Source organism: Monodon monoceros, unplaced genomic scaffold, assembly GCF_005190385.1.
Source record: "Monodon monoceros isolate NGI ecotype Baffin Bay Population unplaced genomic scaffold, NGI_Narwhal_1 Super_Scaffold_12, whole genome shotgun sequence".
Lineage (NCBI taxonomy): Eukaryota > Metazoa > Chordata > Mammalia > Artiodactyla > Monodontidae > Monodon > Monodon monoceros.
In genome coordinates, this window is record NW_021703768.1 from 37,541,579 (window position 1) to 37,568,136 (window position 26,558).

Genomic DNA, 26,558 nt, shown 5'->3' on the forward strand with positions numbered 1-26,558 from the left:
TTTGAAATCTGAAATGCTATCTACTTTTTAATCAAACTTATCTTAGGGAGTGAAAATCATAGAAGAGTTTTCGTTTTATAATTTTTTGTATGTGGTTGAAATTTCCAATCACGAATATGATCAACATATATACTTTTTCAAAACACGTATTATACCTTTGTGTACTGCTTGACCACAAACAGCAACAATGATAAATACAAACTTACACTTTTCAAGTTCTTAGATGTCTACTTTGCAGATTATTTATCCACTCAATTGTTTACAGCAAATCATTATAATATGCAAGCTCAGTACTGTGTTATAATCATGAAATATTAGTCAATAAGAAAAACACCCCACCTTATTCCTACAAACTCTGATGGTGCACCAAAGTGAACATTTTTTGTGGGTTTTTTCTATAGACGTATTCACCTTAATTTCTATGGGAAAATTTTCGGAACATTATGCTATTGATACGGACTGTAGAAGTTGATCCTAATTACTATTTTTCATTTAATGAATTTTTTTGCCATGACCATATTTTATTGTTGCTGTTGTTATATAGGTTTTAGGACACTGATGCCTCAGAATTGTTCGCCCACAGTGGAGGACCATATCCTGATCATGGAAGTTAAAGTGATCTTATTTCTTGGAAGCAGAATTAGATACATGATTATTTGCTGACATGGCAGTCAACTTTCTCCATTCTCCCCATGATCTATGTCATTTTGAGTTGACTTAGGTTGTTGATTCATTATTCCTGAGAAGGCCACTGTGACCTCCTGTTCTGTAGTTTAGCAAACTTAAAGCTCTGCTATGCTGTCCTATGACTCCTGTATCTCTGATAAGATTTCTGAGGCCAAGAGAAAATATTTCAGTTTCCCTCACATTGCTCATTTGTGAGATAGGAAAAGTCAGGGACTAGTCAAAATAATGCACAAGATTCTGAAATATTTTGTGCTAAGTAGATATAGGTGAATTTCATATTATCCCAATTTCCTATTATTTCTGAATTGTGCATACAATCTTAGAAAGTTGACTTCCTACCTTTTAAGAATTCCTGGATCTCATCGCTCTAGTTTACAAAACCACTCTTTACGAGCATGGGCTTCATGGTCAGAGATCATGGTTTAATGCTGGTTCTGACCCTTAATGAGCTTGAGCAAATCCCTTACCTCAGGAAAATCAGTGTTCTGATTTAAAGTATGTTGCTGATGAAATTAAAAACATTGGCACCTATAGAGTGTTTGGTACTTGGCAAATGTTGTTTTGCATCATTTTACATATGCCACCTCATTAAATCCCCATAGCAAACTTGTAAAGTGTGTTTTATTAATCTAGTCTCCTAAATAAGGAAAGTGAAAGTGGCAGAGCTGGGCCTAGATCGCAAATGAGATCTTTCAAATCAGCAAAGAGTGAGAGAGTGGCATGGACATATATACACTACCACATGTAAAACTGATAGCTAGTGGGAAGCAGCCACATAGCACAGGGAGATCGGCTCGGTGCTTTGCGACCACCTAGATGGGTGGGATAGGGAGGGTGGGAGGGAGACGCAAGAGGGAAGAGATATGGGGATATATGTATATGTATAACTGATTCACTTTGTTATAAAGCAGAAACTAACACACCATTGTAAAGCAATTATACTCCAATAAAGACGTTAAAACAAACAAACAAACAAAAAACACATAAGTAAATTCATGAAATTCTTTATGATACCAAAAAAAAAAAAAAAAACAAATCAGCAAAGAGAATGGTTTAGGGAAGACAAAGAACATAATTCCATAGATGCATATAAATTGTTATATATTGGACCTGTAGGAAAACAACATTTATCTTCATTTTTTTTTCTTGTATCTAACTCTAAATGTAGACTACCTACATTAAAGTTTCTCAACCCTATTAGACCCACCGCTCCCTTTTTATAACAATAAATTGTAACCCTCCCTTTACTATCATGAAATAATATTTATAGATAACCTACTATACCCAGGAATTTATATCTAACCTATCTATCTATCATCTATCTATCTATCTATCTATCTAACTGATACCCCCACTATAATACAAGGAGAAATAAAGGATAGCAATTTAATAAAATAACTTGTATTTTAATACAAAATGCTCAGGCATAATTACACTAGAAATCACATATAAAGAACATCCCTATATATAGAACCACCAGGAATGTGACAGCTATAGATACATACCTACTGAATCCTATTCAACCTAAAGACAGAACAATAGTTTCTAAGTCCAAATACTCTACTTCATTTGTTTTCATATATATAAATTATATATAAGTTACAGACATTATATCAATATATATAAATTATATATATAATTTTAAGATATAGGTCTGAGTGCAATTAAAAGAAATAGTACAAAGAAATCTCCTGCCTCCTTTACCCTGTTTCCTCTCATGGTAATGTCTTGCAACACTACAGTAAAATAATGCTACCAGGATATTGACATTGATATAGTCGAGATATAGAACATTTCCAGCACCACTAGGATCCTTCATGTTGCTCTTTTATAGCTACATCCACTTCCTTTTCATTCCACTGATGTCTTAATCTCTGCCAACCACTAATCTGTTATCCATTTTATCTTCTCAAGAACGTTGCATAAATGGATCATACAGTATGTAACTTTTTGGGATTGGCTCTTTTCTTTTTTAAAAAATGTATTTATATTATTTATTTTATTTTTGGCTGTGTTGTGTCTTCGTTGCAGTGCGCAGGCTTTCTTTAGTTGCAGCGAGCAGGGCTACTCTTTGTTGTGGTGCGCTTGCTTCTCATTGCCATGGCTTGTCTTTGTTGTGGAGCATGGGCTCTAGGAGCACAGGCTTCAGTAGTTGTGGCATGAGGGCTCAGTAGTTGTGGCTCAGTAGTTGTGGCACACGGGCTTAGTTGCTTGGCAGCAAGTGGGATCTTCCCCGACTAGGGATTGAACCCACGTCCCCTGAATTGGCAGGCGGATTCTTAACCACTGTGCCACCAGAGAAGTCCCTACAGAGCTATTTTAAGCTAGATTCTTAGAAACTATTTCTCAAGCCTTCTTTCCTTTCTGATATTCAGATAATGTCCTGCTCCAGAAGAGTCTCCTTCTAGTCTACATGACCTTGTAACAAACCACTTCTACTTTTCAGTTTCTGTATCCATAAACCTTTTTAGTCCATCTTTTTACTCCATTATGTCTTTTGGTTACCAGCTGTCTATGAAAAAGGCTGTTGAAGAAGTAAACTTTGTCTGGGACTGCATCCATTATCAGCTCACTGTACATATTAATGACCTGGTCATTCAGCCAATTCTGACCATCCAGGGTTGCCAGATCCTCCATATCCAGCATGTGCTTATTGTAGAAGATGCGGAAGTTGCATTTTTGATGTCTGGCCTGATAGTTTCTTATTTCCCTATTGGTAAATGGTTTTCTATTAGAAAAGTCTTCGTTAAAGACATCTTTTAATCTTCCAAGGTCATCTTTTTCGCTGAGTGGGACCAAACTGACATACTTCTTCATAACCTCATCCAGGAACCCAGAAAGGCAGATTGACAGCTGTTCACCATCCACTGGAGAGGCTTTTTGACTGTTCTTCCCACCTCCCACTTGATTTTCTAGTTTGAGTCCACTGCACGTCAGAGAAGCGTCCAGTGGACTTTTACAGTAAGGGTGGTCCAGCAACTTAGTACTAAGAATGTTCTGCTTGAAAGATCCATCCTCATCCCACTGGCGTGAGCTCTCATTCTGAACAGTGTCTTCGGACACAGGCCCATCTACACTACTCACAGATTGATCTGCCCCAGACACTGACAGTTTTACTCTGTCATAATTGACAGTACTTGTCCGATTTTCCTGACCCAGAGCCATAACTTCTCTCTCAGTTTCCAAGATAAACATGTTACTAGAATGATGTTCTGGTAAGGGGATGTCATGAATCAGTTCTGTACACTCCCACTTAGGAGAGGAAGAGGCTGACTCGCCCCACGTGCATTGTGGCACTGCCATTCTGTTGGTCAGGGAATGCTTCATCTAAACTAAGCTCCTTGCCCAAGAGAGGGCTTCCTTTAGTGTGGCCATGAGGCACATGAGAGTTCTTTCCCTTCACCACAGCATTGCTGTCCATATCTGGAAGGTATGGTTAATGCCGACAAGAAGGGTCTTCAGGTTCTGGGGAAGGGAATGGGCTGCAACTGCCACCCGCACTGTTCTCCATAAGGGTCTCTTGATGGTCCCCAGTGACCTGCACCCAGCTTTGCTGGGCTTTTTTTAGCTTGCAAGCTTTGCTTTTTGTTCTGAAGTGCTGGGATCTGAGAACCCTGTACTGAAATCTAATCATGGATCATTTCTCATACATCATATGAGGAGATACTTTTATCCTTCTCTGTTAAGTTGAAACTTTTTTGGAATGAGGGGTCCCTCATTCCTGTGGTGCTCCAGCCCTTGGTAGCAGCCATAACAAAAGCTCTTTCTCTTATGGTTGCTCAAGGTGACCACAACTGTGCCACTCTCACCTGGACTCTGGCTCTCCGCATTGAGCTTCATAGGAAGATGAGAAGCCTGTGGCTCCATCCTAGGTCTGTGACCACTGGCCTGACTTAAAACACTATTTGCTGGTACGTCAGCAGCTGCCTTCAGGAGACTTTTCTCTCCAGAATATTCATAATCAGATCAGAGTTCTTTGCTGATGTAGCAACTTCTCTGCTTGGACTTTCAGGAAGGTACTTGAGGAGGAAATGAAGTGTTTAGTGTCCTTTCTTTTCACTTTAGAGGACAAAGTACTAAGATTCTGAACAGCCATATTGGACTTTGTCTTAGCAAAAAGGGGTTCATCCTGGATCCATATTTTCTGGATTTGAAGGGCCTTCTTTCTGCATTGGAAATGCCTCAAATGCCTGCTCCAAGTAACTGGACTTCCCAACTTGGCTTTCAGAATGCACAACTGTTGATGAAAGTAGAACTTCTTAAAGCCTCCAAACCCAGTATTCCATTTCTAAGAAAAGACTAAGTGGATTCCTTTCCTCCATAGAATTTTCGTCTGTTTTTTCATCTTTCTGATGCATAATGAGATCTGAAAGCAGCTATGCCCCTCTCTGCTGGAAGCTGTCACGCCATGGGTCCAGAGGCTGCGGCAGCTTGGACTGCGGCTCCACCTTCGCCAGCTTTAGGGGAAAGCCCGTCAGCCAGCAGGCGTCTGGCCTGCTTACAGCGACCATGGCCGCCGAGCTTCCTCTGGAAGGGTTGGCTTTTTCCACTCAATCTAATTTTCTGGAAGTTCATCCAGGTATTACATGTATCAGTAGGTCTTTCCTTTTTATTGCCGAGAGTATTCCATGGTATCGATGTATCATAGATTGATTAACCATTCACCCATTGAAGGACACCTGGGTTTTGTTTTGGTTTTTTGTTTGTTTTAATTTGGGGCTCTAACGAATAAGGTTATATTATGTATAGGCTTTTGCTTGAAAATAAATTTTCCTTTCTCTGGGATAGAAGCCCTAAGAGTGTGGGTCATGTGATAGCTGTATGGCTAATTTTTTGAAGAAAATGACAAATTGTTTTCTGGAGTAGCTGTGCCATTTTACATTCACCCAGCAAAGTACTGGGTGATCTAATTTCTCCTAATTCTCATCAGTATTTGTTGTTATTTTATTTTAGCTATTCTGATAAGCGTATAATAAAATCTCATTTTGATTTTAATTTGCATTTCCGTTATGGTTAATGATCTTGAACATCGTTTCATTTGCTTATTTGCCATCTGTATATTCTCTTTGATAGTCATTTTTTAAAAACCTATCTTCTAATTGGATTGTTTTGTTTACTGTTGAGTTTTGAGAGTTCCTTTTTATGTGTTCTAGATACTGGTTGTTTGTCAGATATATGGTTTGCAATTATTTTCTCTCACTCTGTAGCTTTTTCATCCTTTTAACAGTATGTTTTGCAGAGCAAAAGGTTTATTTTGATGATGCCCAGTTTATCAATTTTTCCTTTTATGGATCATGCTTTTGGTGTCGACACTAAAAACTCTTTGCCTAGCTCTGGAAACTGAGGATTTTTTCCTCTTTTTTTTCTAATAATTTTATGTTTACATTTAAGTCTGTGGTCCACTTTGAGTTAATTTTTCCAAAAGATGTAAGAAATAGGTCGAAGTTCTTTTTGTTTTTATTTTTGGCTTATGGATGTTCAATTGTTCTAGCACTGTTTGTTGAAGAGTCTGTCTTTCCTCCACTGATTACTATAGCTAAATATTAAGTCTTGAAATCAAATAGACTGGTCCTCCCCCTTCATTCTTTTCTTTTCAAAATTGTTTTAATTGTTCTTCATTTGTTGATGAGAAAGAGCTCTGTGACTTTGCAAAAAAAACCCCGAGGGACGATAATACTCCCTTTGGAGGGTGATTGTGAGATTATGGGCACTGACACACATAAAGTACTTAATATAGTACCTGGCATATGATGCACTTAGCTTTCTTCCTGTTGATTCTAAACCAACCATCAAAAATCCTACACATACACACACACACACACACACACTCTCTCCCCCAGTAATACTGTATATTATGTTCTCTGTTTTATGTAAATGTGTTATATATGCAACTAGGTAAGAAATATGCCTTCAGTAAGAAATATATGTGAAGGAAACAACTCAAAAGGACTAGCTGTTACTCTCATCCACATCTGTAAATAGGAACCAGTCTCAATTTCCTTCCCATACCTTCAGTTTGAGATATAAGCTCTGATAAGGACCTCAATCAACTGGGAGGTTATGGTCTCATCCAAACATCAACAGAACTCATGCCCGGCCAGGAGACAGTGAGATAGGTTCCCAACAGGAAAATAAAAAGTGAGTATAAATATTGTCTAACTCATCAGAACCTGTTTCTGAATTGGATATTGACTATTGCTGGCAAAAGGGTAATGTCCTATTCCACTTTAGCCCACTGGCCTCCCTGCTGTTCCTCCCACTTTCCAGATACATTGTGACCTTTGCCCTGGTTGGAATGTTTTTCCCCCAGATATCCACATGGCTCTATCTTTCATCTCCTTCAGATGTTATTCAAGTGTCACTTTCTCACGGAGGTCTTCTCTGCTCAGTCTATTGAAATCACTCTACACAACCCCTAAACCCAAAAAAGTCTTCTTCCCAGCTTTATTTTTCTTCTTGGCTCCTATCACCATCTAGCATAGAACACGTATATTTGACAAATTTGGTTAGATTTCACGTACTAACTTGTAAGCTCTATGAAGGCCTTTATTTCACTGTTGTATACTATGTACCTAGAAAGGTGTTTCTATGTAGCAGTCACTTGATAAATATTTGTGGAATGAATCAAGTAGAGAGGTTTCAAAAGACCATTGGAGAATGTCATGGCTTTTAACTATAATACTTTAAATCTAAGATCAGTGGCAACCTTAATAGGGAAGATCTTAACATCCATTTCTTCTAGGAGAATGTCAACTAAATAAACATATATAATAGATAAATACATGTTTCACAGATTCTCCTATTTCCTTTCCCAAATCTTAACCCACTCTCCTGCTGCCCTCTCCCCTTCCAAAAAAAGACGACAGATTAAAGGAAAAATGCATTTCTTGCCCATTGGCCTTCTCCTCTCATTCCACTGCTCAGGACCAAAATCTTGGATACTTTCTCATACCTACATTCAATTCAGGATCTATGATTACTCTCACGATCTTCACTGCTATTGTCTCTTGAAGCCACAATGAGCTTTTGCCTGAAATACAGCAAATTGTCTTCTAATTGGTTTCTCTACTTCGAAATTTGATTCTCCACAATCTATTTCCAAATCAGCCAGAGTGTTATGGACTGAACTGCGTCTCTCTAAAATTAATATGTTTAAGCTCTAACCTCCAATGTAGACACAACCTTTGAGACAGTCAGAGACAGAGCCTGTTAACATTAGGTAAATACGGTCATAAGGTTAGGGCACTAATCTGATAGGCCTCTCTCCTTATAATAAGCAACAGGGGAGAACTCAGTCTCCACCATGTGAGGACACAGCAAGTAGGGAGCCGACTTCAGGCCAGGAAGAGAGCTGTCACCAGAACCCAACCATGCTGGCACCCTCATCTTGGACTTCCAGCCTTTAGAAGTAAGAGAAAATAAATTTCTGTTGTTAAAGCCACCCAGTCTATGGTACTAGTAAGCCTAAACTGCCTAATACATAGAGTAATTCTTTTAAAAGCTAAGTTACACCATGCTATCCCTCTGTGTGGAACCCTCCATTGGCTTCTTACTCCTCTGAATATTAGTTAAGAGCCCTAAAAATCCTAGAAATTGCCTATAGGAACCTATAAATTCTGGCTTTTCTTTCCTTCTTAATCTCATTTCCTACTACTCTCCCCATCCATCACTTCCTTCAACCACACTGGCCTCCTCTCTTGTGCTTGAACCCACCAGGCGTGTTTCCATTTCAGGACCTCTGCACCAGCTGTTCCTTCTGCCAGAATCCTCTTTTCTCAGTACTGTCATGATTCACTCCTCACTTCCTTTGAGCCTTTGCTCAAAAGTTAATGACTTAATGAAAAAAAGAATGCATTTGGGGCATCTATTTCTAAATGTCAGTTTAACATACTTGCAACTTTATAGTTAGATTGTATCATCCATTATAGCTTAAAGGAATACTTAAGTTATAGCTTCCTTTTATTAACAGAATGTTTGGTTTTCAATACCCTCAAGAACTATTGCAATAAATCCAAATAATATTCCAGTTCCTAATTATAATAGGAATGAGAGTCAATAAATTAGATCACCTGAAATGAGCTTATATTTTTAGTGATTTAGATGGTTTTTATTTTGTTTTTGTTTTTTTTGCAGTATGTGGGCCTCTCACTGTTGTGGCCTCTCCCGTTGCGGAGCACAGGCTCCGGACGCGCGGGCTCAGCGGCCATGGCTCATGGGCCCAGCCGCTCCGCGGCATGTGGGATCTTCCCGGACCGGGGCACGAACCTGTGTCCCCTGCATCGGCAGGCAGACTCTCAACCACTGCGCCACCAGGGAAGCCCTCGATGAGTTTTTTCAGCAGATATTTGGTAAGTACCCACTATGCAAGGTTGACTGGCCACTGCGGGTCAAAAATAAAATAGTCCCTACTTCGAGCAGCTTACAGATTAGTAGGAACCAATTCATGTTAAAATAATAATTGGTTTTAACACAAAGCAAAATTTAAATACAATTCTTTGGCAGTTTTTAATTTATTTCCCTTTTTAAATTAGATCCAAGTAAAAGTATATTGCTCTTTTTGTAAATTATTCTCATTAAACAAATTATATATCAACTAGCATAGAGATATATGTGTAATTATTTTCCCCAAAATTAGCACTAGTCATCTATAAGTGATGCTTGAATCATTTAAAAAATAAGCATGGGGCTCCCCTGGTGGCGCAGTGGTTGAGAGTACGCCTGCTGATGCAGGGGACGCGGGTTCGTGCCCCAGTCCGGGAAGATCCCACATGCCGCGGAGCGGCTGGGCCCGTGAGCCATGGCCGCTGAGCCCGCGCGTCCGGAGCCTTGCTCCGCAACGGGAGAGGCCACAACGGTGAGAGCCCCTCGTACCGCCAAAAAAAAAAACCAAAAAAGCATGTATCACAAAACATGTTAGAACAGTATTTTCAATAACAGGACTCGACCCCAAGAACTAAAATAGAAAAGTGATGTTATATCCACAAATGAAACCAGTAAATTTAGCCAAGGGCCAGAGGTTTCGGTGCAGAGTACTCCTAAAGGGTTTCTGGCAAAAAGTTTGCCCTGGTTCTAACAGGCAGCATCTCCTATTTAAAAGTTTCACTCCTCCCCGACACATCCGTGGAAAACCTATTGACGCGCGAGCTCTTCCTTTCAGCAACAAACTCTCCGGTTCAAGATAAACTAAGTTGCAGAAGCTACCTGATTGGCTAAGAAATAATGACGTAAGATTTCTCAAGCCCACTGAGAATCGTCCTCCCCTAGCCTGCCTCAGATTCCGCTTTCCGATTGGTTATTACAGCAAGAAGGCGGGGCCAACTGCTGAAGTTGACCTCTGGGTCGGGAACCCCAGCAAACATGGCGGCGGCCAGGTGCGGGAGGCTTGTGCTCCGTGGTTCAGGGCTGTCACTGCACACCGCGGCCGAGGCCGCCGTCAGGGCTCCCGAAGTGACCGGCCCAGATGTCGCGGCGGCCCCAGTTGCGCGCTACCCGCCGATCGTAGCCTCTCTGACTGCCGACAGCAAGGCGGCACGGCAGCGGCGAGTGGAGCGATGGCAGGCCACGGTGCACGCGGCCAAGTCGGTAGACGAGAAGCTGCGAATCCTCGCCAAGATGCAGTTCATGAAGTACGTAGTTTACCCGCAGACCTTCGCCCTGAACGCCGACCGCTGGTACCAGAGCTTTACCAAGACGGTGTTCCTATCGGGCCTGCCGCCGCCGCCGCCTGCCAAGCCCGATACCGAGCCCGCGCCGGCTCTGGACGTAGCGGCCCTGCGCGACGCCGCCTGTGATTGCCTACTGCAGGAGCACTTCTTTCTGCGGCGCAAGAAGCGTGTGCCTCTTTACCTGGAACGTGAGGCCGTCGCCTCGCCTTTCTTGGACCAGCTGGTTCTCTCCCTCACGGGCCTGCTCAGCGCTCGCAATCCGGCCCTGGCTGCCGCCGCCCTCGGTGAGCCTCGGGCCCGCCACTCCGGGCGGGGGAGGTGGGGATGGTAGGGGACCTCTCTGAGCCAGATTTGCCCCCTCTTCCTTTCTTTCTGCTTGGTCAGTTTTTTTTTCTCAGTCCTTTCGCTCCTGGCTGGCGACAGCGTCCGGAGACTGGGTTCTCGTGCATGTGCTGCCACCTACTCACTGTACAACCTTAGGCTAAGTAGCCTAAGCCCTCCAGGACTGCTTTGTGAAGGTCCAGACAAGTGTTGGTTAAGAAAAGGGGCTCCTGGAGAGCGGGACAGGCCTGGGGTTGCCTTTTAGCTCTTCCATCAAAAAGTTACTGACCTTATGTTAGTTTATAAACCTATTTTGACCTAGTTTTTCTCATTTTCAAGATGAGAATACGATAATAGTACTACTTGGTCATAGATAGAACTGTTAAGATTAAAGGCGATATTGATTAAAATACCTAACGTGTATTCAGTACTCTCTATGTACCTGGGCCTGTTCTAAATTTTATATGTGCCAAATTTAATCCTCACAGTAACTTTACAGTAGGCACCATTGTTTTATAAATGAAAAAACAAACAGATCCAAGGTACAGAAACGTAAAATGTATCTAGTTAAAGAGGCTACATCTGGTAGATTTGGAGGACGGGCTTCAAACCCAGCCATTCTGGGTTCCCAGTAAACAATCAGCAACTTCTGTTTTACTGTTACATGCAGGCATGAAAAATAATTAATGGATAGACAGTTTTAAAGATCAGTGTTTCTGACGTGTTCATCATTTTATATCAGCCACCCAGTAGGTATCTTAATAAATATCTATTCAATTAACGTTACTGTGACTGTAGGTGTGTGCTCAACTGAGTCTTGTAGTGCTCTTGTTTCTTTCATCCCAGTTGGGAATGAAGTGGTCTTGAGAAAAGCGGCACAGACTTTGCTCATGATTGATGGCCTGGGAAAGTTGACGATCTCGTCAAAACCCAGGTTCCTCTTCTGTATAATGGAGATAACAACTCTACATACCTTTGAGAGTTATTGTGAAGATTGAATTAGTAATTCATAAGACAGCTCTGACTCATAATAAACTTTTTATTTCTGGTGAATGATGCTGCTGTTAGTTTTATTTTATGTTTGTCCTTAACTGAGAAACCTCTTTGGTTACAATGCTTAGTGTAGTGTGGCACAAGTAGACAATAAAGGTTTGAGCGTTATATTAAAGTTGTGATTGTTTAAGTTAAATTATTACATAATCCAGACTCTATATCTTACATCAAAGAGTAATTTTTGATGTATTTTCAGCTAGCACAGTCATTCTTGAGTTCTGTATTGCAGAGTTTGCTTACAATAACTAAATTCATCTAAATTATCATATAAAATTTTTTTGAATATCTTTTGATAGACTGTAAACGCCCAGTTCACTTCTACTGGTTGCGTGGTGAAGAAATTATTTCTCGTGGTCATCGGAAAGGTCGAGTTGATGCTTTGAGATACCAAATAAATGATAAACCACACAACCAGATTCGAATATCCAAACAACTACCTGAGGTAAAGATTTATTGCATATGTTTCTGTTGACAGTTGAGGAGGAAGTGTTATGGCAGGCTAGGTAATGGGCTACGTAGGATAAAAAGTTTTGGATAGAACTCTTTTCTTTCAAGTGTATTTGGAATATATCTCAGCTATAATTCTTTTTCAGCTTTTTAACTTGCTATATTATATATATTTTGCAGAGGTCAAATAATCCTTTTAAGTGGGGTTAAGTCCTCAGTTTTTAGGACCATACAAATCTTTTTTTTTAAATGCAAATACTGATAATAGTTTATGATTGTAATTTATGGTAAACTACCCTACCTAATTATAAATCAAGGCATTTTTACAGCTATAAGCTGGTCATCTTATGTGTATACACTTCTTTTGGAGAAAACAAGTGTGTTTTGAGTGTCATCTGTATGTCCATGTCAGTGGTTGGCACATTATTCTGCAGAGGTCCAGATAGAAAATATTTTAGGCCTTGAGTGTCATAAGTCTCTGTTGCATTCTCAGTTCTTATCATGTAACAGCAGCCGTGTACCAAAGGTAAGTGAATTTGCATGACTGTGTTCCAATAAAACTTTAGAAAAACTGGTGGCTGGCTGGATTTGGCCCATCACTAGATGGTAGTGTTAAATCATTTTGTAAAATCATCTCATTTTTAAGATTTTTAAATCTATTAAGAATGTGACTAAAACATGTGCTAGTGTTGCTGTGAATTCACTTATGACTTTTTCTTTAAGTTTGTGCCGCTGGATTATTCTGTACCTGTAGAAGTCCCAGTTATGAATTGTAAGCCAGACAAACTTCCATTATTCAAACGGCAATATGAAAATACCATATTTATTGGTAAGTTTCCTCTTTTAATAAATGAGTTCAAAGTGTCCTGTGCAAATTTGCATAATTAATTCGCTTATTTTTTATTATTATTTTTGCGGTACGCGGGCCTCTCACTGTTGTGGCCTCTCCCGCTGCGGAGCACAGGCTCCGGACGCGCAGGCTCAGCGGCCACGGCTCACGGGCCTAGCCGCTCCGCGGCATGTGGGATCTTCCCGGAGCGGGGCACGAACCCGTGTCCCCTGCATCGGCAGGTGGACTCTCAACCACTGCGCCACCAGGGAAGCCCCATAATTAATTCTTGATGACCAAGAGGTTCAGATAGTCTATAAGCAATGTAATTCATCTCAGGTTGCAGTTTGCATGAAAATTGGAAAGAAAATATTCTTTCAGCTTGCCATTTAAAATTTTACTTGTTTCTACTGAATTAACAGTATTTAACAAATAGTTATGTTTATTAGGCTTTGTTGATTTATTATTTATATAGAAAAGTAATTTGTGTTTTTTCAAAAGTAAACAGGTAAGAACTGGATTTGAGGTAGTGATTGGCTTTTTTTTTAACAAAAGCCTCCCATTTGTGCCACACACTGATAACCATCAGGAATATAAAAATTAATAAGGCCTGATCTCTGTGCTCATGCAGCTTATACTTTGGCTGTTTTTTCTTTGTTTATTAATTCCTAGCTGATTGAGGAAGATTTTTAAGAAAGCAGCTTTCTGCTGGTCCTCCAGAACTGTTTTATCAGTCCCTTCTCAGTCGCTGTGGTCTTAGAGAGTGAATTATGGGGAACTTTTGGTTGAAAAGACTTTACCACTAAAACCAAGAATTTCAGCATTATAAAGGAAGTTTTTAAAGTCATGAAGCGTTTGTATCCTTTGGTGATTATGACCAGCAGAATAACAAAGCTCCTAGTGATGACCGAGGAGTTTGAGAAAACTGAAATAATAGGGAATTTTAAATAAATTTTACATATATTCTTTTGACCTATCCTATGTCATAGTGAGCCGATGATAGCTAGCAGATTGTACTTTCAGATGAAATTTATTGTAATCAATAAAATAAATAAGTAAACCAAGCTTTCCGTTTGTGTATTTTGAATGCTGATCACATAATGAGTAGAGGAGACAGATAGCCTTGAAACAAATACTGAGGACCTGTGCTCCAGATATTCTACTTGTGTATTTCATCTGCAATGTTTTTATTTTGCTCTTCAGGCACAAAGACAGCAGATCCACACTGTTATGGACATACCCAGTTTCATCTGCTACCTGACAAATTAAAAAGGGAAAGGCTCTTGAAACAAAACTGTGCTGATCAGATAGAAGTTGTTTTTAGAGCTAATGCTATTGCAAGCCTTTTTGCTTGGACCGGAGCACAGGCTATGTATCAAGGTAAAACTAGTTTTATGGCATTATAGTTATTGGACGACATTTTAAGAATTTAATAGATCAAATTGTTTTCCTTGGGTTAAAATGTAGGCTGAATCTTCACATTTTGAAAACTTTTGCATTGACACAAAATGCAGTTGTTTTAAAGTCCATAATTAAATATTTTACATTTGTAGTTGGTAGGTGGCACTTTGGTAGTTACTCTGATCTTTTACTTTGACCATTTTTGTGTGAATGTATTTTTTTCTGATGATGTTCTCAAGCATTTCAAAGACCACCTAACTGAGTCAGCTCTGTAGATGACAGCAGCTTTCTGAAACTAGAAAATGAAATGTTTTCATGGATTAAATTTTAGATTAAATCACAGTTATGATATATAACTTCTTTGAAGGCCATATCTAGGGTGTGAGTTAGGAGACTGTTCATTCAGTTAATGACTTATGGTTTTTACATACCAGGTGCTGTTGGCCTTGGAGATATAGTGTTGAGTGAGAGAGACAGATCCTGCTCTCTTGGAGCTTATGTTATAGTAAGGAGAGTAAAAGATAATAAACATGTAGTATTTTTAGCTAGTGGTGTTACTCTGGAGAAACTATACTAGATGAGGCGTAGAATGATTCATAGGTTGCAGGTATAAATGAGGCGTGGGGCAGAATCTATTTAAACAGAGTTAATTCAGGGGAGGTCTCTAAAAAAATGACATCTGAACAGAGACCTGAATGGTGAGGAGCTGCCTTTGCACAAACCTGGGAGAAGGACACTTCTAGGCAAAAGGAATGGCAAGTAACTCTGAGCTAGGAACGGACTTGAAGTGTTGAAGGAACAGCATGAAGGCTGATGAAGAAAGGGAGGGGGAGAATGGAAAGCGATAGGAGGTGAGAGAGAGGAAGCTGGAGCCATGCCATGGAGGACTTTTAGAGCCAGCCCATTGTGAAGCATTTGGATTTTGTTACAATACAATATATACCTAGATTACTCCTGTATAAGCATCCGTGAGGAATTTTAATACAGATTTAATTGCTGCCAGGCTCACCTTTTTCCTTTATATATATATATGTATATATATATATACATATATATATATTTTAACCTTACACTCACAATTGTTGACTTACGTTTTTGTAATAGAAATAAATGGATAAAGTAGGAATAGGAGTAGACAGAATCAGAAAAAGTAGAAGGAAGCTTTCTTGAAGATACTAGAATGGCATTGTTCGTTCATAAAAGATAAAGTACTTCTTTTCACAGTATAATTCTATATTTTAACAATACTAGTTATTGGCGATCTTCATTAAAGCTGATATAAAATATGTGTGGCAAAATTTATAAGTTACTCCTTGGCCCTGGCAGTTGGATTTAAAAGTATTAAAGCCAGTTAGCCTGGAACAAGAAGCAGCCAGAAAACTTGAGTAGTAAAGGTATTAAGATATCCTGGAACCTTATGATGACGTAAAATACACTAGGCAAAATGAAAGCAACTCATAAAATCAATTTTGAATTATAAATTAAGACACAGAATTCATCTAATTACATGGTTGAAGTTCTTAGAAAGTCAAGTTTTTTTCTGAAGGGCGTTTTTTTGGTAGATTTGGTGAAGTAAATGGCCGTAATGGTTATTGGGTGTTAGATGCTGCTGGTATAAGGAAAATTTGAACATATTTGAGGTTGTGAGTAATCATGTGGTTAGTACCAGATGCAGGAGAGATCTGCATAGATGGAGCTTGCTGCTCTTCTTAGATGAAGTGAGTTAAGGTTGAAAGCTGATGAAGTCCAAAGTTGTTGAAAAGGTGTATCCTGAACTTTGGGGATAGTAGAGGGAAGGAAATAGTTCTTGATGCAGAAATGGAATATAGGATTAGAATGGAGAAGATAGGGAAAACTTTGATATCTTTAGGAATTTGGTAGGTAAAATATATAGGTTTTAGGAGGTATTTTATATCCTGTAATGTGTGTGTTTTGTTTTGGTAAAATATATTCTGTATGTAAGTTTCAGCATAACTTTCTTCTACAGGATTCTGGAGTGAAGCAGACGTTACTCGACCTTTTGTCTCCCAGGGTGTGATCACAGATGGAAAATACTTCTCCTTTTTTTGCTACCAGTTAAACACTTTGGCGCTGACTGCACAAGCTGATCAAAATAACCCTCGTAAAAACATATGTTGGGGGACACAAAGTAAGCCTCTTTATGAAACAATCGAAGATAATAATGTGAAAGGTTTTAATGATGATGTTTTACTTCAGATAGTTCACTTCCTACTGAATGGACCAAAAGAAGACAAATCACAGGTGTTGGTAAACTAAGAAAAAACATTTGATTTGAGACTTTGGGAATACTTAAATTTCACTGAAGGAACAATAAAAGGAATTTTAATAATGGGACTTCTGTCAAATATTAAAGGTACTGATTTTCAGACAAATATTTCTTATGTTAACCTCTGATTAGACCCTTCATTTGGCTCAAAATACATCACTAAAGGATTTAATTTTAGATATAGTATGTCGATTAAAAATAATTTTACTTATATGTGACTAACTGATGAGACTAATTGAGCAATCATCAATACCTGGTATTAACTGTGTGTGTAAGCTCATACTACTTGCTGCATACCACTCACTGCATGACAGGCCGGTAATTTGAGAGACAAGGTGTTGGCGTAAGGAAAAATGACGTTATTTGGAAAGCCAGTGAGCCAAGATGGCGGACTAACATCCTAAAGAATTATTTTAATTCAGGGTAGAATTCTAGCTTCTTTTATGCTAGGGAAGGGGGAAGCAGGGTGCCTGATAATCTTGTGGACAGTCTTCTGACTGGTTGGTAATGAGATAACCAGGTGGTATTTTGGGAGTCAACATTAATCAACCTTCTGGGAGTCAACATTAATCAACCTTCTGGTTCCAACCTGGCTGGGGTGTATGTGCTTGTGGTCAGCATGTAGTTAACTTTTCCTACCTGGTGAGAATTTTAGTATCTATAAAACAACTGAAGTATATGACTCAGAATATTATCTATAGCCCTCAAGGAGGAACTATAGGTCTTTTGACTTTGTTTTACGGCTAAACTATTATTTTGTCTTGCTTGACTATTTTCCTTTGTTTCTGCATTGTCTCATTTATCTGACTAAATTTGCTGTTTGGAACTCAGGGAAGGCCTTGGAGGCTGAAGCTTTTCTACAAACAAGAGGCAGGGGATATGGAGGTTCTCTACCCTGGAAGGCCCTGCAGGTCCTGCTCAGTTTTCTATGGTTTTAAAAGTAATATAAAGACAGTTCAGTGCTTGCGAATATTTAGATGTTTTGTTATATTTTTTCTTTTTAATTTTTTATAATAATATCGTATAGAGTTTCAAAACCCTACACAAACCCCTTCAAAACATGAACAGTATTTTGCACATATAGGAAACTGGCACGGAGGAGTTAAAGTGACTTTAATAAGTTTTCACAGATGATTAATAATATAACTGATGAATTATATGCAACTTAGGTTCCTTAGAGCTTGGAAGTAACATTAATATATTTCTGCTAGTTTCATTTGTTCTATCCCAAAGATTGGGAAACTAGGTTTGATATGTTTCAAAATCAATTGTCGGTAAAATTGTTAATCTTGTTGAGAATTAAGGTTCATTCAAACTATTTTTAGTGAGAAAAAATAATTACCTTTGTTGTTGTTGTTGTTGTTGTTTTTTGGCCGTGCTGTGCGGCATGAGGGATTTTAGTTCCCTGACCAGGGATCGAACCTGTGCTCAGTGGAAGCACCGGATCACCAGGTAATTCCCCTAATTACCTTTATATAACCATGCTAACACTTACGATTTTATATAACCGCCTGTTGTAGATATCTAAAATAATCCATTATTTACTGTAGTTAATGACAAATGCTGTTTTTTCTTTCTTCCTTCTTCCTTCCCTCCCTTCCTCCCGCTCTTTCAAAACAGAGGTCACAGTTATATGGAATAGATGCCTCAGCTAGAAGGGATTATTTACTACAAATGATTGCTAAACTGAAGGAATATTATTTGAAAGTTGTAATTCAGTTCAGGCAAGTGCCTCCTTTGCAAGGCATTGTGCTAAGTGTTCCATCTTTACTTTCATTTTTTGCAGAATGCCATGTAATTTCACTCCACCATTCTTTTATTTAAGCTGTTTCCAAAGCTTGGAATACTGTTTTCTACCCCTGGTCCTGTTTATTCCAACCTGTCTGTTGCATTCTCATTCATCCTTCATAGAAAAATGCAGGTATAGAGGGAACAACCGTATCAAGCTCCAAATAAAGTATCTCTTAATCTTCACTCTCACTTTCTAACTAACTGAACCTTGGGCAATTTGAGTTACCATCCTTGATTTCTGCCTCCATAAAACAAAATAATTTCACAAACTTGTCTAAGGATGAAATGAGCTAGTGTATGTGAAAGTGCTTTTAAAATATTATGTAATTAAAATATTGAGGGTTCAGATGAAATACTTTTCTTTTCCTAAACAGATTGTAATTGATTGTCCCATCCTTTGAATACTTCTTCCTCTATGGTAGCACCTGTTTCATTGTTTCACAACAATTTTTCTCATTACCAATAGTGGACAACACACACATCAGACGTACACACCTGTATGTACATGTCAGGACTTCATAGAGCACTTACCATATTCTAGAGCATGGTCTAGATATTTTACCGATATTAGCTCACTTAATCATCACAACCATTTTGTGAGCTAGGGACTATTATTCTCATTTTGCTGGTAAGTTAACAGGCACAGAGAGCCCAACAGCTTATTGCAGGCCACACAGCTAGAAAGTGGCAGGATTAGAATTTGAGCCCAGGTGGTCTGACTCCAGAGCCTATGGTAGATATTCCCCAGTAATACACTATAGATGTAGTCAGTGCTACAGCAGTGTATCAGTGGTATAAATTTAGATAAAGGAAATGTTAAAACTGACTGATATGAATCATAGGAATGTGCCTTGGAGCAAGTAGCATTTGAATTGGTTCTTGATAGATGGCATTTTCCAAAAACAGGAGAGTAAGTGGATAGATCTGTGAATGAAGGTGAAAAGTTCAAGATTTACCTGGGAAGTAGCCGGTAACTTGCTTTACCCAAGTAGGGTGTAGTCTAAAAGCATTTCGAGAAAAAATTTATTTACTAAGAAACAAAATCTAATTGGTGTCCCATCTACATATAACACTGAACATCAGGAAACAGTATAGCAATGTTTAGACTTCTGGGGGAAACATTACATCAGAAGAAATCTGAATTAGTCAAGATAAAGATAGGTTAGGACAATTGAAAAAAATGTTAGAACACCCAAGTCTCTTACCAATTCATCAAAAATGTATTTCAGTTGATTAGCACATGATTTAATAGAGGAACCAATGAATGGAGGAATCAAAATGAATAAATGTAATGAGTACACAAAGTTGTATCAAGCAAAAGTAGGCATAAAGCAGGGTTAGTACCTATAATTTCAAACAATTCAAGGCAAGAAAAGAAATCTAGTGTTAAAAGGTCATTTTATGTTATAAACTGTAATCAGTGTACAAAATGTTAGTCTTAGTCTTGAGAAGTTGGAGTAACTAAAAATGAGGAATAATGAGTAAAGGTGACTTAATAAAATTTGGTATCTTACAAACAGAATATATCTTTTAAAATGTGATAGAACATGTATACAAGATCATTTATTAGACCACAGAAAGTGTCAGGAAATTATTAAAAGTGGGAATCATATAGGTCGTGAACTCTATCCACACCGCAGTATACCCAGAAATTGTTGGTATAGTTTTAAACCAGGACCACCTAATCATTTGAAAGTGAAAGTATATTCCTCAATGGTTATTGCCTGGACAGAATTTTCAATATAAAAATCAAACACTCCCAGAGCTATATCACAATCTAAAAGTGAGAGCTAGTTATCTTACTTGCCTTTTCATTTTTGTCAGATGTATTTTTATATGATCTGGACAGTTCTTCTTTTCCTATGCTTTGAGCAGGAAAGCATTGTATTAGTGTAAGTAAAACTTTAGACTAAAATACAAATCCTGCCTATAAAAGCTAGTGGAATATAGCCAAAATTATTCTGAATACATTTACTCTTAAGGATGCATGAAGGTGCTGTAGGAGAGAATCACTGAATAAACATAATCTCTTCCTTTTGCAGTTGTCAACTAACTTTGCTTTAATACTTTTTGTTTTTGTATTAAAACACATGGAGTAGAATGGGAAAAGCCACATGTATTTTAAAAGATAAAACATGAAGTTCAGAGAAATTTTCACTAATCTCAGAACTCGGGAAGAGCATCATATCTTGCTTTTTGCAGTCTTACATTTGATTTGATGCCTGTTTACTAATATACTTAGTGGCAAATTTATAATGTTACGTGTTTATGTAAAGCAAGAAAATAAAATCTGTGTTTGCTAGAAGAGTTTAAAAAAACTAAAGAAAATCAGAAGAAGAAAATATAAATGTAGAAGACTGAATTGGAAGAGAAAGCAGACTTGACAAGTAGATGCACTAACTGGTTCTTTATCCTAGCCCCTCCCATATCAGTAAAAGAGTTAATATTCTAGTAAATCTAATCAAGAGGAAAAAAGAAAACATTTAGAATTGGAAAAGGGGAAGTAATATACTTGGTGGAGGCTCTAGATAGATAGGAAAATGCTATGTATAACAAATTTGGACATTTTCTGCTGAGAAATATAAACAAAATGATAAAGATAGAAAGCTTAAATGGACCATGGAAGAAACTGAAAATATTTCTAAGATACCTTCCGACAAGGGTCCAGAGCAGTACAGTTTATCGGTGAATTCTTTAAAATTTCCATGAAACAAAACTAAAGTTTGGAGTGCTACCCAATTCATCTTATTAACTCATCCTAATTTTTTAAAAAATCTCTAAAAACATACAGGTTAAATGCACATTTGTATATAAATGCAGAAATTCCAAATGAAATGCCACATACCAACTTCAACAGTAATTAAAAAATCCACCCTAATAGGGTAGAGTTAATCATGGAAATTCAGTACCAGATTGATGTTAGGAAATATGCTAATAGCTAACATCAGTAGTTCAAAGGAAAAAAATAAGGCTTTTGATAAAATTCTTACTCTTGGTTAAAAAAGCAAAGAAAAATGGGTATTAATAGAAGTATATTTTAATAAGAGTTTTATGTTAGGCTACCCCCAATTTATGTTTAATGGTGAACAATAACTGATGTTCCCACTGAACTCAGGTAAGACTGCCAGCTTTGACCTTTATGTGTGGTTTGCTGATTCATTCCAGGTGCCTAGAATCGTACAAGCAAGCACTCCAAAGTTTGTTGAATAGATGTGAATTAATGAACTTAAGGTAGTCAGTCTTTCTAGTTTGAAATCAGGTATATCTCCTCATTTATGTGCACTTTTCATATCTCAGCAGAGTTACAGTTTTCTTTATGAAGATTTCCATGCCTAGATTTTTCTGTAATTGTGAGTTAATTTTTTTCATTTCAGTTATTTTTTATAGCTTCAGAAAAGGGCTTTGTAATAGCTGTTGTTGACTGCTATATATTTATTTTGTAAAAGGCCGTTTAATTAGCTCATTAAATCAAGCATTTTTTAGTTGAGTCACATGAGGTATATAGCTCCAGTCTGTCTTGGGTTCCTCTGAAACTGCTTATCAGCACAGCTAATCATCAACCTCCATGTAGTAAAATCATTGGACAGTCTCTGACTACTTCACTCAGTACATTTGTCACATTTGGCGTGGATGACCACCCCTTCATTCTTGAAGTGGTGTCTTTTATTGCCTTCAATGAAACATACTCCATTTTCCTCCTATCTCTTTGACCATTCTTTCACATTCCCTTTTGCTGTTCTTCCTCTAGTCTTTCTTTAAATATTGGTATACCTCAGGGTTCTGCTCTAGGCTCCATCTTTTATTATCCACCATCTTTCCTTAGATGACCTTACCAAGTTTCATGTCTGAACTGTTAACATCACCATTGTAAATGAATAGGTCTGAGTGATTAAAATTAGGGTGATTTTTCATTAATTTTTCAGTTTCATAAATTTCCCAGAAATACATATTATTTTTATAATAAAAAATTCACTTTAATTAAAGAACCTAGTTCTCTTTCCTGAACGGACTCCAACATGGAACCACCGTCTTATGTCAAATTGTACTCCATCATAAACAACTTTATTGTGAAATTGTATTTGGAAAAGCATTTCTTGATTACATTTGTTATTTAAGAAAAGTTCGATCAGTAAAATTCACGTAAGTTTCATCATACATATATTTAACTTATTCTAAATAGTTGATCCCTATAAACTGAAAACTTATTTATTAGATGCAAAGAGCTTAGATTTTTTTCTTGAGATATTTTAATAGACCAGTCAATTGCTATGCATATTGCATTTTACATTAAATTCTAGCACATTTTGGATAATGTTTAAGTTAAATGTGAGGTACGGTTAATTCACATAAAATGTAAGGCACAATAATTTTTTAATTACTCATTTACTATTATAGAAATCGGAAAAAATCGTTGCTTTGGACAGAGGCAGGAAAAAATAAGAAAAAGAAAATAAAAGGGAAAAAATTGCTACAGAGAATATTGAGAATAGAAATCAAAGACCCACGGGTGAACAACATTGACATTGGCCAATATTTGATTGGACAAGGTTGAATTTCTCATGAAAGCCCTTGGTATTCCAAAGTTTGGTAAAAAAAAATTTGTAAGACAAACAACAATAACAGTACAAAATAAAAAGCAGGGACTAATAAGACTCCACAAAGGGTGAGAATTATAGGTAATAATATTGCAAATGTACAGACGTGATTACTGACTTGGTGTGTAATAAGCACACTGTAGACTAAAGTTCAGCAATAGTTACTATCCAAATAAGCTTATCTCTTCATTAAATGTAGCTCATAAGACTATGTAACTTTAAGAGTATTCTCATAATTAGCCTGCTTTAAATAATGTTCTGGATGTCATCCTTAGAACAAAATTAAGCTCCATTTCTCAATCACATTTCTTTGTTTCTTTCCCTCTATGTAAAAATAGGAATTCTGTCTCAGGTCTTGATTACATTTTGTGTTCTTTGTCATCCTATAGAATTCTGCATTTCACTTTGGAAATTTTTGTAATTCACTTTTGACGCTTGAAATTGGCTTTTGAAACTTTTATAGTAGTTTGGACGTAAGTTTGGGGTTTAATGTGTAGGTTGTATTTTTGGCTTTTTGCATCTTTAAAAGAAAGTTATGGTTATGAGATGATTTGTTTTTAAAATTATGTAAAGGAACTGCCATTGGATTTAAAACGCAAGTAATGTTCTCTAGAAATGAATTGAATTGATGGGAAGTCCAAGTTGATACATGCAAATGGGATATCACTTTTTTTTACCTTTTTAGTTTTTGGACAAAATAAATGAAGTTTTAAATCGGTGACATATAGCAAAAACTTATATATTAACCAGTTTAGAAAAGCTGAATACAGAAGAAAGTAACCATCTTTTATTTTTGTTTATTGTTTTAAATTTTTAATTAATTTATTTTTAGCTATGTTGGGTCTTTGTTGCTGCGCGTGGGCTTTCTCTAGTTGCGGCGAGCGGGCTTTCTCTAGTTGCGGCGAGCAGGGGCTACTCTTCTTTGCAGTGCGAAGACTTCTCATTGCGGTGGCTTCTCTTGTTGTGGAGCATGGGTTTTAGGTGCGTGGGCTTCAGTAGTTGTGGCACGTGGGCTTCAGTAGTTGTGGCATGTGGACTTAAGTAGTTGTGGCTTGCGGGCTCAGTTGCTCCATGGCATGTGGGATCTTCCCGGACCAGGGCTTGAACCCGTGTCCCCTGCATTGGCAGGCAGATTCTTAACCACTGTGCCACCAGGGAAGCCCCCGTCTTTTATTTTTGGATAGATAACTGTGTAAATGATTATAAGCTTGGTGCTTTAATTCAAACAAACACCCTCAGAATGTTTTTATAAAAGTTGTGTATTGATATAAAGATATTCACACCTTTAGCATTTTTTAGATGTGATACATATATATATATATAAAATGGGAATTGTCATATTCATTTTTGCTATGGCCTTATGGCCTTATTCATCTTGTAGAGGTGTATACTGCAGAAATATGTAACCAAATAGCATTATAAATGAGCTACCTGTACTTTTTATCATTTTAATTCTAGGTTTGAATTACTAGAACCTGTCATGACCTTAGGAAAATGAAAGCTTACATGATGTTTAGCCACTTGGAAAGTATTTCTCTGGGTCTTCAGTTCATGTAAAACTTGACTTTTATTTGTAAACTAACAGTACTTTTGTTATAAGCACTTTATTAGGATCTTCTGAAGCATTCCGATAAGTTTCCTCTCTTAATCAGTAATTAATCATTAATCATTAATAAAGAAGGTGGGCAGGATTTAAAGCCAGAACGTACATCAGGGATAATTTAGTTTAGCAGCTGAGTTCTGTTTATGTCATTCATCTTTACCACAGACAGTGCAGGTTTTTTGTCTTAATTGGCAACATTAAAAGGGAGAGAGGTTTTTTTTTTTTTTTTTTTTGGGAGAGAGGTTTTAAAACATCCAGGTTTCAAGTTCTTTTGAAAAATAGTAAAATCTGATGACTCTAGGTTTACATTCTTTTGTGTTAACAATAAACAGGCTCTGGAACTTGTCTGCTCTGGGTCCCTTTAGAGGGGACTCTAAACTCTCCAGTTTGTCCCAGTCCCCCCACCACCCGCTCCTCATTTTTACTCTCTTGACCAACATCATCTGTCATGCTTCACTAATTTCTGTTCAATGTTTTGTCTCTAAGGCATTGAGTTTATGACCCCTGAGGTCCAGATTACCGTTAAGAACTTGTATTACTAGTGGTAAAATTCAACCTTTATAATTACTTTTCAGGCTTTAGGATCTCAGTTTTCTATCAACATACATTAATGATAAATTGAATTCAAATGAGGAGTTCAATTTCATTTGAGATAATTAAGTGAAACCTGGTCTTTGAGTGAAAGAAGATATATTAGTTACCTGGCAAAATACATGAACTTCTGTTCCCTACCTCTTTTGCTGAATGAAAGGCAAAGTGAAACCTGATTTGTTTTGTTTTGACAGTTTATTAATCATGAGGTTGGGAGAAATTTTGTCTATTTTCACAGAACCAAAGTTGGCAACCAGAGAATATTTGGACACTATATGGAGTATTTTGTTTCCCTTTATAGTCTATGTTGGGTTGTCTACAGTATCACCCTCCCCAGTTGTGGAAGAATGGTTAGGATGCTCTTACAGAGTTGAGCCCTTATCAGACTAGAGAAGATGCCCAAATGATGGTCAAAAACAGACTGGTTAGAAGGCTGTGAAGTAACCTATTAAAAAACAAAAACAGAAACAAAAGAAACCTTTGACTTCTGTGTCCCAAAATGGTGGACTAGATTATTTGGTTCAATCTTCCTGCTATAATATCTGACTAAATATAACAAATATCCACTTGAAGGCAATTAGAGAGGTAACAAGGTAGTGAGTAATTGCCAGACTGATATCAGGAAGAAAATGGAAATCCAGAAAGGTGAACCTAGTCTTGGGTCTGCTTTTGCTCTGGAGGGGGAATTTGTTAACCAAGAAGAGGAGGCTGAAAGGTTGAGTAGAATTTTAATAGTCTTGTGAGATTAGAAGGACAAGTTATAGCACAGCATCTCCAAGTTTGGGACTTGGGAAGAATTCCTTGGTTTGAGACCCTGAAGGATCACATTCAAGGTATAAAGGTGAACTAGAAGCAAACCATTCACATAGAATATAGCTTAGAATTGAGTCAACTAGATAGCTTAGAAAAATCTGAAGTTTTGAAAGTAGATTAACGTGATCTGAGATTTTTAGTGCCCTGGGAATCTGAAAGATGCAAGTTTGGAGAAAGAGAACAGGTTCCTAGGTCTCAAATTATTTCTACAAAACTTTTTCAAATACAATATATCCATATAATAATTGGGCACAAGAGGAGAAAGACAGTCAGAATGAAAATCAGCAGAAACAATAGACAATAGAAACAGACCCAAAGGGGCATCAAATATTTGGATTGTGAAATAGACTTTAAAATTAATGTTTACTATGTTCAAGGAGATAGAATAAAAGATTGAAAATTTCAGTATAGAACTGGAAACTATAAAAAATGTCATTGCAGATTTGTAAAAGAGCCAAATATTCAAGAACTAGAA

General features: G+C 37.6%; 1 protein-coding gene and 1 pseudogene across 1 annotated transcript; one reads left to right on the plus strand and one right to left on the minus strand.

Moving 5' to 3' along the window:
• Window positions 1-3,129: 3,129 nt before the first annotated feature.
• LOC114892073 lies at window positions 3,130-5,032 on the minus strand (annotated as a pseudogene).
• A 5,008-nt stretch (window positions 5,033-10,040) lies between these two features.
• Window positions 10,041-16,755, plus strand: MRPS30 (mitochondrial ribosomal protein S30). Its single transcript, XM_029217215.1, has 5 exons — window positions 10,041-10,636; window positions 12,023-12,168; window positions 12,897-13,002; window positions 14,206-14,382; window positions 16,391-16,755. Exons 1-5 carry the CDS (start codon window positions 10,045-10,047, stop codon window positions 16,678-16,680), a joined length of 1,311 nt encoding a protein of 436 aa, XP_029073048.1. The 5' UTR covers window positions 10,041-10,044; the 3' UTR covers window positions 16,681-16,755.
• Window positions 16,756-26,558: the final 9,803 nt, after the last annotated feature.

What these genes read in the sequence shown, in the direction of transcription:
- MRPS30 (XM_029217215.1), top strand. Translation starts at nt 10,045, where the DNA reads ATGGCGGCGGCCAGGTGCGGGAGGCTTGTGCTCCGTGGTTCAGGGCTG. An exon ending in TATCCAAACAACTACCTGAG is followed by an intron (nt 12,169 to 12,896) that starts GTAAAGATTTAT and finishes TTTTTCTTTAAG; the next exon opens with TTTGTGCCGCTGGATTATTC. An exon ending in AGCACAGGCTATGTATCAAG is followed by an intron (nt 14,383 to 16,390) that starts GTAAAACTAGTT and finishes TTTCTTCTACAG; the next exon opens with GATTCTGGAGTGAAGCAGAC.